Genomic DNA, 14421 nt, shown 5'->3' on the forward strand with positions numbered 1-14421 from the left:
GACTTTTGTATAGTATACAGTGGCGTGCACAAATAATTAATTAGGGAAGGCAGAAGAGCTAGGAAGTAAAGTTAGCTAGGTACTACTTACTAGGGTAGGCAGTAGAGGTAGTAGAAGTAGGTAGTGAGGTAAGCTGGTACTACTTAGTAAGGTAGGGTAGGTACCGATTGCGTTTTTATGCGTACGAAGCAAATATTTAAAGCGAACGCAGTAGCCATTCGTTATAGGTATAATATTTAATAAAAGAGAAATATATCTACGTTTTAACCTTAATTTTCATCTCTATAATAGTATAATCAAATATTTACTTCTTTCGATAAACAAAATCATTCCATTCTCACAACACATCGAACATTGACAGACATCAAACTTCTTTTTCTTCTTCTTTTTTTTGTAGATCCTAGGGATCTGTTTGTGCCTCCGCATGTCGCTCTTGGGATGTTGACTCCCAGCTGTCTTTCCATCTTTTCGGAGGTCTGCCTGGGGGTCTGCGTCCTTCAGGGTTACCTTGAAGGGCGATACGTGGAAGTCTGTCTTCTGACATTCTGTTTATATGTTCCTTCCAGTATCGCCTTCGTTGTTGTCCCCACCTCACGATATCCTCCGTCTTACACATGCTTCGAATGTCGGTATTTCTTACATCAAACTTAATGACATAAATTTATTTAATAAATCAGTATAACATCATTTACATACATCAAGGATACAAAAAATACTTAGCTTATTTTTTTTTTGTTGATATGACGCAGTTTCACTAAAAAAACACTTAGATATGCTAAATCTAAAATATTCAAATTAAAAAAAATACTTTATAGTGTTTCGACGTACAAATGCGTCAATACCGAAATGCGTGTTACAGAACCTTAAATGTGCAATGTCAAAAGTCTATGTAATGGATCATTCTCATGATGTGTTATTATTGGCCAATAAATTCAAATTCATATGAAAAATCACAAGGTAACATTCTTATTGAAATCTGTAGAGAAGTAAGGGAGATATTAAGGTTTAAACTTTAGATATTTTAATAAAACGAAAAACGTTCACCACTATAATAATAATAATAATAAAACCCTTATCCGCACCCCAATGGTGCATAGGGCACTGCGTCATATAAACGCAGTGTTATCTTGATCGTTTACACACGAAGGAAAGGTGATCAGCCCTCCGCTTCAGGTACCAGTCCAGGGTAATATTGAATTATTATGACAGTGAAAAAAATCACAAACATTTATTTTACCCCCCTTGGGAATCGAACCCGGGACCTCTAGAACGGTAGCCGAGCGTGCTGACCATTACACTGCGGAGGCGGACAAAATATATCACCACTATACGTCATCAGGTGTATCCCTTTATGTATCTGCTTTATAGAGTGAATTTGTTTCTGTGACGTCATTTGTCACCAACTTACGAAAACAACGTTTTTACGAAGGCAAATTTTGAAAAAAAGAAATAATGAATGAAAATATTGATTATATCGGCTGTTATAAACACAAAACGAATCTTACACAATCCTTTATAGGTTGAGTATGTTAAATTAGAATTCCTTCCGAGTGATAATACTTTATTGGAGGACATGTATGATTAGATGGATTGATTTGGAGGAAGTAAGGAGTGTATATCAGGACAGAAGATGTGGCGTTCCATCTCTATGCGGAGAAACGGCGTAATGATAGCAGTACATATTTCGGTAGATGTAGCGATATTTATCAGCAAAGCATTTTACCGAATACCGGTGTAGCATGCCTTACTTGCGACGCGTTGAAGTATTGAAGACGCGTTCGCATATTTTGTTAGATAAAAAGGTATAATCAATTTAAGGCCGATAATAGCGCCGATTCGAATTCAACGTCTCATCAAAATTAATCACATTAATTCGGTTACTGATTTATCGCCAACTATAAATCATAATTTAGAGATTTTACACGTGTCGTCGCCGTGTTGAAGAAGGGATACACGTTACAAGATCAAAGATTAATAGATTAGTCGCTAATTAGAGTGATGCCTCGCATAACGTACTTAATTCGTTCCAGGAGCAAGTTCGTTATGTGAAACGCGTTTTCCATAACTATAGGTACATGTTTTTAAAAAAAAATCGATAAGTGGCATAAAATATGGTACTTTAACCAGTGGCGTGCACAAAGTTTTTAATTAGGGTAGACAGTTAAGGCATTTGTGCACTACACGGAATTTACCGTCCGGCACTTCAGTTAGCATATAAAACGGATGATTGGCTTGGATTGGCTTGTGTTTTGTCTTTCTTTCTTCGGATCAGTGTGCACGATCGGTGCGTGATCACGGTGCGCGTAAATCGATTTAGCGTCGATCACGCTTAACTGTCGTAGTCGCTTTTATTTTTCAAAACCGGACTGCCGGACGGTAAAATTCCGTGTAGTGCACAAGCTGCCTAAGGGCGTTTGTCCACTACACGGGATTTCACCGTCCGGCAGTTCGGTTTTGAAAAATGAAAACGACAGTTTAGCGTGATCGAATTTGCGCGCAACGTGTTCACGCACCGATCAAGAGCACTGATTCGAAGAAATATGGACAAAAGCACAAGCCAATCCAAGCCAATCATCGTTTTGAAACGCTAACTGACGTGCCGGACGGTAAAATTCCGTGTAATTTCGTGTAGTGGACAAACGCCCTAAGGGTTGGATAAGGATAAGGCATAGTAAGAACTGGCCGTGTTTCTATATGGAACGCGAGTAATCCAGGGTAGGCACTGCTTTTCTGCCTGTATGGAATGCATGTCTCTGACTGTAACATATAATTAAAATCGTTCTGCAGCACAAACTATAGTACTAAATTTGTATAGAAAATCAAAAAAGAATTAACTTTTTATGTAATTTTTTAAATAATTAAAATTATCGCAATGATAAAAGAATTCTCAACCAATACTAATCAATAGCCCGCAAGTTAATTTTTTTTTAAACCCAGGTAACATTTAATGTAATTATTTTTTTTCTTCTTAAATACATAGTTAAGACTTTAACAAAGAGATTGGTACATAATATTCATATAAAAACATTTAATATTTAGTTCCTTTTTTCTGACTTTGAAATGAGGCCGGCGCAGAAGGTAAAAATACCCTTCCCGTCCTTAAGCATCAATCGACCGAACGGGTAGAAATACCTTTCCCGTCCAAAGTGTGTTTTAATAACGATAGATTACAAAAATTTACACAGTAAACGCCAGTTTAATAAATATACCTATGATAATAGTATGTAGGTCACGCAATAAAGTAAACTGTATCATAACGTTGATCAATGTAAGTTCTAAGATAAATACGGAAAGGTCAATGATAATCTCTTATCACTTGTTGGGGACTACTAAAATAAAATGATGAGTGTCTCAGTCATGTAGTTTATCGGCGTCAGAACAAAACTTGATTAAAAATACACAAAGGTAAAGATAGCACCAAGTAAGGAAGGCATCGTCCGCCTCCGTAGTGTAATGGTCAGCACGCTCGACTACCGTTCTGGAGGTCATATATATTTTTAAAGAGAAGCACTTGTTTACAACATATGTTGTAAATAAATTATCTGGTCAAATTATAAGCTTAAATAATAAAAATGAAAATGATATTTCCCGGCGTTTCTCGTGTGTGTCATTATAACCCAGGATTCGGACCTCACATACTAATAAAAGAGTTTCTGCTCAATAAAAAGCTTCTTTTCATCTCACCAATAGATGTCTCTAGTGAGGTTCTAGTGATTCAAGAACAAGCTTTCTAAATTGGTTCATATATATAGAACTTCCAAGAATTTGAGTAGTGTGGTTGTCAATAATGGGTAGAATTGATGAATGTTACACGTATGTAAAGTGATCACTTAAACCAGCCTATGACGGTCGTCAGCCCCGTAAATGCCCACTTCCATATTCTTCTTCATCTTTGATTAAAAAAATAAAATAGAAGCATTTGTGTTTTTACTATTTACAAAAATACCTCAATATCATACTTTTTTGTGAGCCTAAGCGGCTCATTATTAAAAATAGATATCAAATTGCGATAGAGTGGGTTCGAACCGAGAAACTCTGACTCAAGAGTCCGCGACACTAACCACGGGACCACAACCCGACACTCCCAGAGGGATTTTTTTTACTCTAATATTTAATAAATATTATTTTTAGTATGCTATCATGTCCTCGAAATAACAACTGAGGTCCGAAATTTATCCAGTTTTTGGCGGTCATTATTTCAATGCTACTCACACAATAAATAATTAACTGATTTTTATTGAAATATATCCATCTCTATTCTTTAGTCACTATGCGATAATAATTATATATATATATATATATATATATATATATATATATATTATATATATATATTATATATATATATATATATATATATATATATATATATATATATATATATATATATATATATATATATATATATATATATATATATATATATATATATATATATATATATATATATATATATATATATATATATATATATATATATATATATATATATATATATATATATATATATATATATATATATATATATATATATATATATATATATATATATATATATATATATATATATATATATATATATATATATATATATATATATATATATATATATATATATATATATATATATATATATATATATATATATATATATATATACCACATTATGCCACATTCGCACATGACAGCCAGCATCGATAAAATTTATAATTATGTCTTCTAGAAACGATATCGATCATAATGAGACTCAAAAATTTGCCATACAGGCTACAGTACGGCTGTCCAAACTTAAAACACAGTAAGGGACATTTTTTTTGTAGTACGTTTTTTTCGCATTTTTGGACTAAGTAGAATCTACTTAGTCCAAAAATGCAAAAAAAAAGGAACCACAAAAAAATGTCCCTTACTGTGTTTTGAGTTTTGACAGACGAGTACCGTCCAGCTTCCGTAATAATAGTAAGTAATTTTCGTATTTATTTTTTTGATATCTCAACATAGATGAAGAAGAATATGGATATCTGGGCATTTACGGGGTTTACAACCGTTATAGGCTGCTAAGTTTTTACACACATGTAACATTCATCAAATATATCTAAAATTGACAATCACATACCTCAAATTCTTGGAAATTCTATATACTTAAGTATGTACAATTTTCGAAATTGGATCAGATATTATATGAATGAAATTTCGAAAATTGTACTTGAATCGATTGCAAATAAAGATTTTCAGCTCAATAAAAAAGGTTCTTCACCTCACCAATAGATGTCTCTAGTGAAAATTCTAGTGATTCAAGCACTATATTTCGAAATTTTCAAAATAACTCCTATAATTAAAGATAATCCAGATTTGTGAACAAGTATTTGGACACACTTAAAATGTTGTAAAGTAATTTTTACGTTAAATAGTGATTTGTTTAAAATAACCAGTTGTAAGTTGTAAGGACGACCGATTGAGCGTTTGTATCGACCTTCCGATTCGCTCTTCCGCGCTACTGCTTTTCCATGGTCGCCAACCAACGGTTACAACACTAAACGGGGCTTCGCAACCGCCGTGCTTCACAACACTAGTGCACAGAAAAATGCCTAACGGGAATTTGTGCGGAAATTTCAGGGAATTTATCAAGAACAATCTTCAGAAATGCTTAGCGGGTATTTGTGTAGAAATTTAAGGGAATTTATCAAGAATTATCTCCAGAATGCCTAGCGGGAATTTGTGAAGAAATGAAAGGGAATTTATCAAGAATTGTCTCCATAAATGCTTAGCGGTAATTTGGGTAGAAATTAAAGGGAATTTATCGAGAATTATCTCCATTAATGCGTAGCGGGAATTTGTGTAGAAATTTAAGGGAATTTGTCAAGAAATACCTCCAGTAGAGAAATCGCCAATTGTATCGACGAGACAGGCGCCGTTGAGTAGTTGGGTAGACGCTTGACTGCGATTGGTCCGAATCCCGCCAAGTACAAAATAAATTCGAGAAAGATTTATTTTTAATTGGTCTGGGTGTTTGTGATTTTTGTAACATTTTGTAAAAATATCAACATTTTGGTTGGTTGAAAGATATTGCTTTTTAGCCATAAGCCCGCCAATGTACTTATTTATTTTCTATACATAAAGTTTGAATAAATAAATAATAATAAAAAACATCAAATTAAGTGCTTTTAATACATAATACAAAGCTTTCATGAAGGCCTCTACTAAATAAAATAAAAATTATCTCAACTCAACCATAGATGGTACCGATTACTCACATGTGAATGAAGGTGTCAATTAAAGCTTATATACAAACTTAACAAAATTCGAGTAGCGTGGTTGTCATAGGTAGAATGATGAAAGTTACACGTGTATAAAGTGATCACTCAAGCCAGCCATTAAGTGCTCGTAAGGCCTGTAAATATCCAGATTCCATATTCTTCTTCATCTATGTTTGGATGTTATTATGGATATGTTGAATGAACCGCATCGTATCTATTTTGTATTTAATTTTAAGTCATAATAATGTCGAAATCACATATTATCATTTAATTTTAATGATCATTTTCATGTTGCAAGTATGTATATGATTCATTAAGAACTGTATTTGCGTCCAATTGACGCAACTGTTTTTGTTTTGAAGTAAATATTGTGAAATAAATAAATAAATCGTATCATTAATTGATTCGGCAGTCACTTTGTGGTAAAATCTATTTATTTTTAATTAATGTTTTACTTAGTAAATACCCCTATTTCTTAAAATCTACTGTGACACGTGTTTCGATGCATTCCGCATCATTTTCAAACACCGTATGTGAAGCTAATTCTAAATTTTACAGTTGGGTCCTTGGGACGTTGAAGGTTGAAGAGGGGGTAGGACCTGTTTCTTATTTTTATTGATTAATTAAATTTTTATTTTTTATTTTTATTTCTTATCAGAGGGAACATAGACAAAAGGGGGGAGGCTTTAGTCATTGTCATATTGTTAATTATGGGTTTATTGTTATTTATATTCTTATGAATTTCTATTGTTTCAAAATGCTGCAGTTTATGGCTTTTCGTATTGATTATTTTTAGGATTTCTACGTTATTGTGGTTAAATTTGTGATCATTATCTATTAAATGGTTAGCGAATTTACTTAGTAAAACATTAATTTAAAAAAATAATAAATCGTACTCTAGCTGGTTAGGATAAACTATGTTTTCTTTAAAAAAATGCTTCAAATCACGAATTACAATGAGTTAAAAATTCTAAGAGACAATGAGTTAAAACATATTGAGAATCTCCGGATTTAATTTGTTTTTGTATGATTATTGTCATACAAAAACAAATGTGTAATTTTCTATGCCTTTTTCTTCTTCTTCAAACCCCTATCAGCGAGATGTATCTAATCATTTCGTATTTTAATCGGTTAGGAAAGTATTAATATATTTGAGAGGAAAAAGAAAATACATTCCAGGACACTCGGAGTTGCATGCCCGTAATTTTAGTAGCTCGTTGAAGTCATTTGAAGATGTTTTTATGTAATTAAAATCATAATAAGTTACGATTACATTTGCAGAGGTAAGATAAGTCCACCTCCGTAGTGTAATGGTCAGCACGCTGGGTTACCGTACCGGAGGTCCCGGGTTCGATTCCCAGGGGAGTCAAATAAATATAAGTGTTTTTTTTTAAACTTTAATATTTATTCCACATTACCCTGGACTGGTACCTGAAGCGGAAGGCTGATCATCTTTCCTTCATGTGTTAACGATCAAGATAACACTGCAGTGCCCTATGCACCATTTGGTGCGGATAAGGGATTTTAACAAAAAGATAAGTTGAATTATAAAGTTAACGCGATAACAAAAAGCCGCATTTCTCAGACTCATTTAGAATTCAGATACCCCATTTTTGCTTAGTAAGAAACTCTGTTTTTCGACAATGATGTTGAGGGTTTAACGCAATGACTCTTAATAATCAGTGATCAGAGAGAGAGAGAGAGAGAGAGAGAGAGAGAGAGAGTGAGAGAGAAATAAAGAGAGCAATGGTCAGCTAATAAAATGAATCACTTGAGAGCTGCACAGTTTTATAAACCTCGCATCAAATCATATGTTATGTACGAACATACTCGACAAACTGTGAGTCATTAAAGAATGCATTCAGAACTCCTGAAAAAGATTCATATAAAAAAAAATGAACTAACTTCTTGTCCACATCGATTTAAAAATTTTTAAAAATCTAGTATATTAGCATCGTTCAACCCGATTCGTATATTCATAGAAATTTCCAGCGAAAATACGTAGAAATTTAGAAAAAAAAATCATAATTTCCGCAATTATTTCACGCTTTCGTCCAACAAACGTCAATTCGACATTTTCTTTTGCTTTTTTTTAAATTATATTTCGATTATAAACTTTTTATATAAGACAATGGTATGCGCATGTGAGGAGAATGGAACCATCTGGACTCCCTGACATTGCACTGCACGGCCAACCCCAAGGCAGCGACTCCCGGGCAGACCACCAAAGAGATGGATTGACAGCTGGGAATCGACACTGCAGGAGGCTAATCCCTCTTAAAAACAGGCCACTAGGCCTACACTAAGAAGGAGAAGAAGAAGAAGAAGACTTTTGATATATATATTTTTTTTTAAATATGTACGAGAGGTTTAAGACGTTAACTACTAGTTTACTCTAAAGTTTTTTTTTCAATATTACCCTGGACTGGTACCTGAAGCAGAGGGCTGATCACCATTCCTTCACACGTTAACAATCAAGATAACACTGCGTTTATATGATGCAGTGCCCTATGCACCATTGGGGTGCGGATAAGGGTTTTTTAAGAAGCATAATAATAATTAACATATGACAATAATTCATTTATGACAACCTGGGGCTCGTTTATTGTGTCTTAATATGAGTTAAATATTCATTAATAATTCGCTAAACAGAACTGAAACTTGTTTGCCTGTTTATAAGAGAAATTCCGTCACAGATAGTCGCATCAGTATTAGATTGCATTCGTAGAAGTTTGTGTACAAACAGCGATTAGATAATAACTCGGTCATAAATAATAACTTAAACCATTTTCTATAATTTCTCTATTACACAAATGAGTCGCTTATTTGCGAACCTTTCTACAATGCATTTTAAACGTTGCCCAAGAATCATTCGGGGCGTTGAGAGACGACAGTTGACATTTTTGCAAAATGGCATCAAAATGTTCATTCATGTACGGAATACGCTCTAAATGCGTGCGGCTTAAAAGTGATAACAATGAATTTAATAACTTAAAAGTATTTTCATTCATTGATTCGGCAGTCACTTTGTGGTAAAATCTTTCCATTTTTAACTAAAGTTTTACTTAGTACGGTGCTCATACGGTGTTTGAAAATGATGCGGAATGCATCGAAACACGTGTCACAGTGGATTTTAAGAAATAGTAATATTTACTAAGTAAAACATTAATTAAAAATGCTTAAAAGTATCATTGAGTAATTGAAAGTACTGATACACTTAGAGTTTTAACACAATATTTTATCTCAGTGTGTAGCGAATAAAACATTTATATAAAGATATAATTGAATTTCATGTATGAATGTATGCATAATTTGCAAGTATAAACTTAGTTGACTCGTGCTTATACCCACTTGTCCCAAAGCGAGTATAAACATGATCCGCACGTGAATGTTACACACAAACAGATCAGTGTGTACTATTTAGTAACTAAAAATAAATTTCATGTTTTAAATACATATTTTGAGATAATTGAAAATTGCTAATTTGGCAGCATCACATGATTGTTCGCGATAAATTGAACTCAGTGAACAAGTCCCTCTCCAAGCACAAGAGCTTAGTCTTTCTTTTGGAGAGACACAGCGTAACTAGCATAATATATTTTATAAGTAGAAATGTTTAATTAATAATTTAAAATTGATTATTTTTTTCGTATTAACACGTTCACTGCGTATAAAATAATGTCATACAGATAAACTGAAATTTGCGAATTTTTGAAAACACATAGCTTTAACACTATCCTTATCATTCATCGTTCACATTGTGTAATACCACTTTTCACCGTCCGCCTCCGTAGTGTAATGGTCAGCACGCTCGGCTACCGTTCTGGAGGTTCCGGGTTCGATTCCCAAGGGGGTAAAATAAATATTAGTGATTTTTTCACTGTCATATTTATTCAATATTACCCTGGACTGGTACCTGAAGCGGAGGGCTGATCACCTTTCCTTCATGTGTAAACGATCAAGATAACACTGCGTTTATATGACGCAGTGCCCTATGCACCATTGGGGTGCGGATAAGGGTTTTATTATTATTATAATACCACTTTAATAACTTGTAAACTCATAACTTTGGTCAAAATCAAATTTAAACAGGACTCGCGTTGAATACAGACAAGGATTCGTAACCGGATTAGTGTGTTTTGAAAACACAAAGGAATACACATATTTATGAAGTTTAAATAGAGATAGTTCTTGATGGTTGTTGACTATTAAACATCAACAACTAACTAACTAACTAACTAACCATATCTGCCTACCCCTGCGGAGAAGCGGCGTGATGGTTAGTTAGTTGTTGATGTTTAATAGTCCTGTTTCTATTTAAACATCATAAATAAGTGTATTCCTTCGTGTTTTCAAAACACAAAACTGGCTTCCTTATATTTGTTCAACATGAGTCCAGTGTACTACACGTGATTGCCATATTTGCATGGACACGGGAGCCGTGTTCGACGCACAAAACGTGTCAAACAAAGAATAAATTTGTATGCCTATATAAAACTTACCTCTCCGGAATATCCCAGTGGTGACAGAGTAGGAGAGACGATTAAAGCTGAGGTCCACAGTCCGGGAGGTCCTAGCGGAGAATGCCTCCCCAGAGACTAGAGGGATCTCCAGAGGAGTTACACCACATCCCTTTAAGGGTTCCAATCTTTGCGCCGCGGGTCGCTTACTGCTCAGGCTCCTGGCGCTGCCGTTACTGCGGGCATGGGAGAGATCCCCATTCTGGGAGATGTCTCCAATGTGTGAGTTGCAGTTCGCGTCCAGGCAGCTCTCGCTACTGAACTCTCCGCCTTTTCTAGCGTGGATAGCACGCTGCAGCTCCAGGGGACCGGCGCTCTGGTTCCTTCGGTGAGACGTCTCCTGCAGCCCCGAGATAGGCATGGTGCGCGCATCCAGACACGCTGACCGACGCTCACTGAAGCCTGGACATTCGGGAGTCCTCGGGAGAAGCTATGCACTGACAATTAAACGCATTTCATTTGTTTTTTTAGTTGAAACAATAAGTGTATCAATCAGAAATTCAATAGTCACAACGCAAATGAGTCTCTCGCGATGCGTTTACCGAAAATACGAACGACTCCTTTTTACCCTGATCGCCTGGTAGAAAATTATTTTATATTCACACTTTATATATATATTTTAAATGTTTTTTTTTAATATTATTATAATTCGAGTTATGTATGGACGCCTCGTTTAAAATAAAATTAAAATACACAATTATTTATTTTACATGTTTACATTTGATTAATTTCATAAAAAGGACGTATCGTTAACAATCAAATATTAATTACTATAAAAATAATTGTTATCAGTACCTTTCGCGTTTTAATTGAGAATCACCACGACGATATCTCGAAATGCAAACTTTAACGATAATCAGACGGCACAAATAACGAAATAATACAAATAAAACACTTTCACATATAAATTACAAAACGACTCGATTTCATTTCGGAGTTTGGGACCGTGCACCGATTGATCGAACGACTCGGTCTTCCCCCGACAGCGAACTCGCTCGTTCTGGCAGGCCGAGAGATAAACCGGACTGGTTCTTTGTTCTCTCACGTCCTTGTATGTAAACACAGCCGAGCCGCGTATCGGTATGCCTCCCAACAACTGACAGGAGTAATGAAAACTGAACGCACTTTGGTCCCAACAGCTGAGCGCCGCTAGCGCCGCGGTGGCCGCGCGGCCGTACCCCGTAACACTGGCTGTCACTTTCATGCGCTTTTGTTTACCATCGATCAATAATGTAAACAGAATAATGCAGCACAAATATTATACTATGCAGTGATGGATGCTATCAAAAATTGAGAGTTTTAATTCCTTAACTTTGTATCACACTATTTTTATTTTAAGAGATTCGGGAATAATATTTAATGTTATCGAAACTTCAAAGTAGGTCAATGCATCTCCATTACACAAGTTAGCTACTTACGTAGGAAGCTATACTACGAGAATAGATTTTTTTAACAACAACAAAAACTTGTTTAAATAATATCATTCAATAAATAAAGACTTTGTTATTTTTATGTTTGATCACTTTTCCGACGATTTTATTAATAAAGAATCATACCATATTCGAAGTATGAATATTTTATGTGCAAACTAAAATATATACCTATATATTGTATATACATTAGCATAACTTGACTACTCACTACCGACTGTCTGTCACAGCGGGTCTGTCTGAAGACGAAGTTGAAGGGAATTATCAATGATATTATCATCGTTATCTTGACATCATTCAGGTATCTTCAACTTATTATCAGTAACACAGAAAGAGAGGTCAGGAATAGAAGAAGAAAATTAAGTCACTGAAAAAGTCTATTCAATAAGTAATGCAATTTTATATTTACTTACACAATATAATATATAAGCCCAGGGTTAATCGCCTTGCCTTGTAACTAATGATCAAGATAACACTGCGTCAACACAGTGCTATGGCCTATGCACCATTGGGTGTGGATCGTGGTTAGAAGAAGAAGAATATATGATATTAAGGTAAGAGGGAAAAAAATAGAGCCAGCGTTCGTAGATTTTTTTAAAATAAATATATTCCTACATGGCGCCTCCATGTGGGGTCAAAAAAAACAAAAAAAGGTCATTGGCCCACTACAATTACTTTTAAGGTTTTCGATATTTTCCAGAACTTTTCAGGACTTCTAAACTTTACATCAGAGGGGAGAGAGAGTGATTTTTGTTTAGATTTATATAATTTTAGATATTCAGGAATTTTTCGGAATATTTTATTTTAGCGCCTAAAATGCCGCCATAGGCAATATCTCATTGTTTTTGTTCGAAAGAATTAATACAATGTTTTGTAATACTAATGACAATAATGTACATATTATAATACCCCGAGTAGTAGACCTTTAAGTAACTTGAATTTTACGTAAATCGAATAATCCTAAACGAGTTTCAAAGCAGTCAACGAGTTAACATGCTTTACAATATTATTTATATGTGTACCAAGTGTTGAACTATGCAAAAAGCGCAAAACCAAGCGTGCTTGAGTTCTAATAAGTTTAAAAGTTTTGAAATATCAAGCAGTTTCCTTAGATTTCATATTTGCAATTTTACTTATGTCGCTAGATGATACTTGGGATGTTGCCGTAATATGTAATTAGCACTAAACTAAATTACAACATTTTGAAAGCGTCCAAATACTTGTCAGCCCCGTAAATGCCCAGACTTCTATATTCTTCATCATCTTTGACGAGATGTCAAAAAATAATACTAAACTAATTTGATATGATTGAAAATAAAATAAAAGTTATTTGCTGATGTATTGCGGTAAATTTAAAAAATAGCTTTATTAATTAGTGGTTAGAAACAATGTTTGTGTTTACAAACATTGTTTTTAATCTCTTTTATTTTTGGTACTATTATTAATACACGGTGTTTATCGAAACCGGTTAGAAAAACAGTAAAAAAAATTAAGGAAGTTAAAAACAAAGGTTGTGTTTTATTAATTTTATAAATTGGTATGGTTAAGGACTGGCTCTGGATATTACATTATCAATATCTATCTTCATTGAACCTACGTTGTCCGTGATTTCATTATGTGCATGGTTTTCCTTGTAACATTTTTGCCTTCAGCCGTTCTCTTCACAGGTATTTTCTACTGTCCGTAAATAATTTATCAAAGTATTGAAGATATCCAATTTACAATTAGACAAATAAAAACATTTACATTTTGATTGTGTCCAAATACTTGTTCATAAATCTGGATTATATCCAATTATAGGAGTTATTTTTTTAAATTTTTTAACATCTCAACACAGATGAAAAATAATATGGAAGTCTGGGCATTTACATGACCGTCATGGGTATCACTTAAACCAGCCTATGACGGTGTAAGCCCCGTAAAAGACAAGACTTCCAAATTCTTCTTCATCTATGTTGAGATGCATTAAAATAATATTAAAAAAACATTGTTTATTTTATTAAAACACTCGCCAGGAAAGGATTTTTAAGATTTTTCAAAATTGACAGAATGTAATATGGCGTAAATCGTAAATTGTAAAAAATGACCCTATTTATCGTTATGATATAAGTATGATCATATTTTAACTTTTACTTTTTTACCTTTTTTAGATTCCTGGCCAATTTTCGATCAAGAATAATTATTTTACTCATTCAATACATCGAATATTGAGAGCCA

General features: G+C 33.9%; 1 protein-coding gene across 1 annotated transcript in view; it reads right to left on the reverse strand.

Annotated features, from left to right (window-relative positions):
* Nucleotides 1-11876, reverse strand: part of LOC148312472 (ATP-binding cassette sub-family G member 4-like) — a 61808-nt gene extending 49932 nt beyond the window's left edge. The window contains exon 1 of the mRNA XM_088277121.1: nt 10757-11876. Within this exon, the coding sequence (XP_088133247.1) occupies nt 10757-11135 (379 nt within the window). The 5' untranslated portion in view covers nt 11136-11876. The remainder of the gene's footprint in view (nt 1-10756) is intronic.
* Between the last annotated feature and the right edge of the window lie 2545 nt (nt 11877-14421).

The sequence above is a fragment of the Brachycentrus maculatus genome, unplaced genomic scaffold (assembly GCF_059751285.1).
Source record: "Brachycentrus maculatus isolate JH-2025_06_01 unplaced genomic scaffold, ASM5975128v1 h1tg000039l, whole genome shotgun sequence".
Taxonomy (NCBI): domain Eukaryota; kingdom Metazoa; phylum Arthropoda; class Insecta; order Trichoptera; family Brachycentridae; genus Brachycentrus; species Brachycentrus maculatus.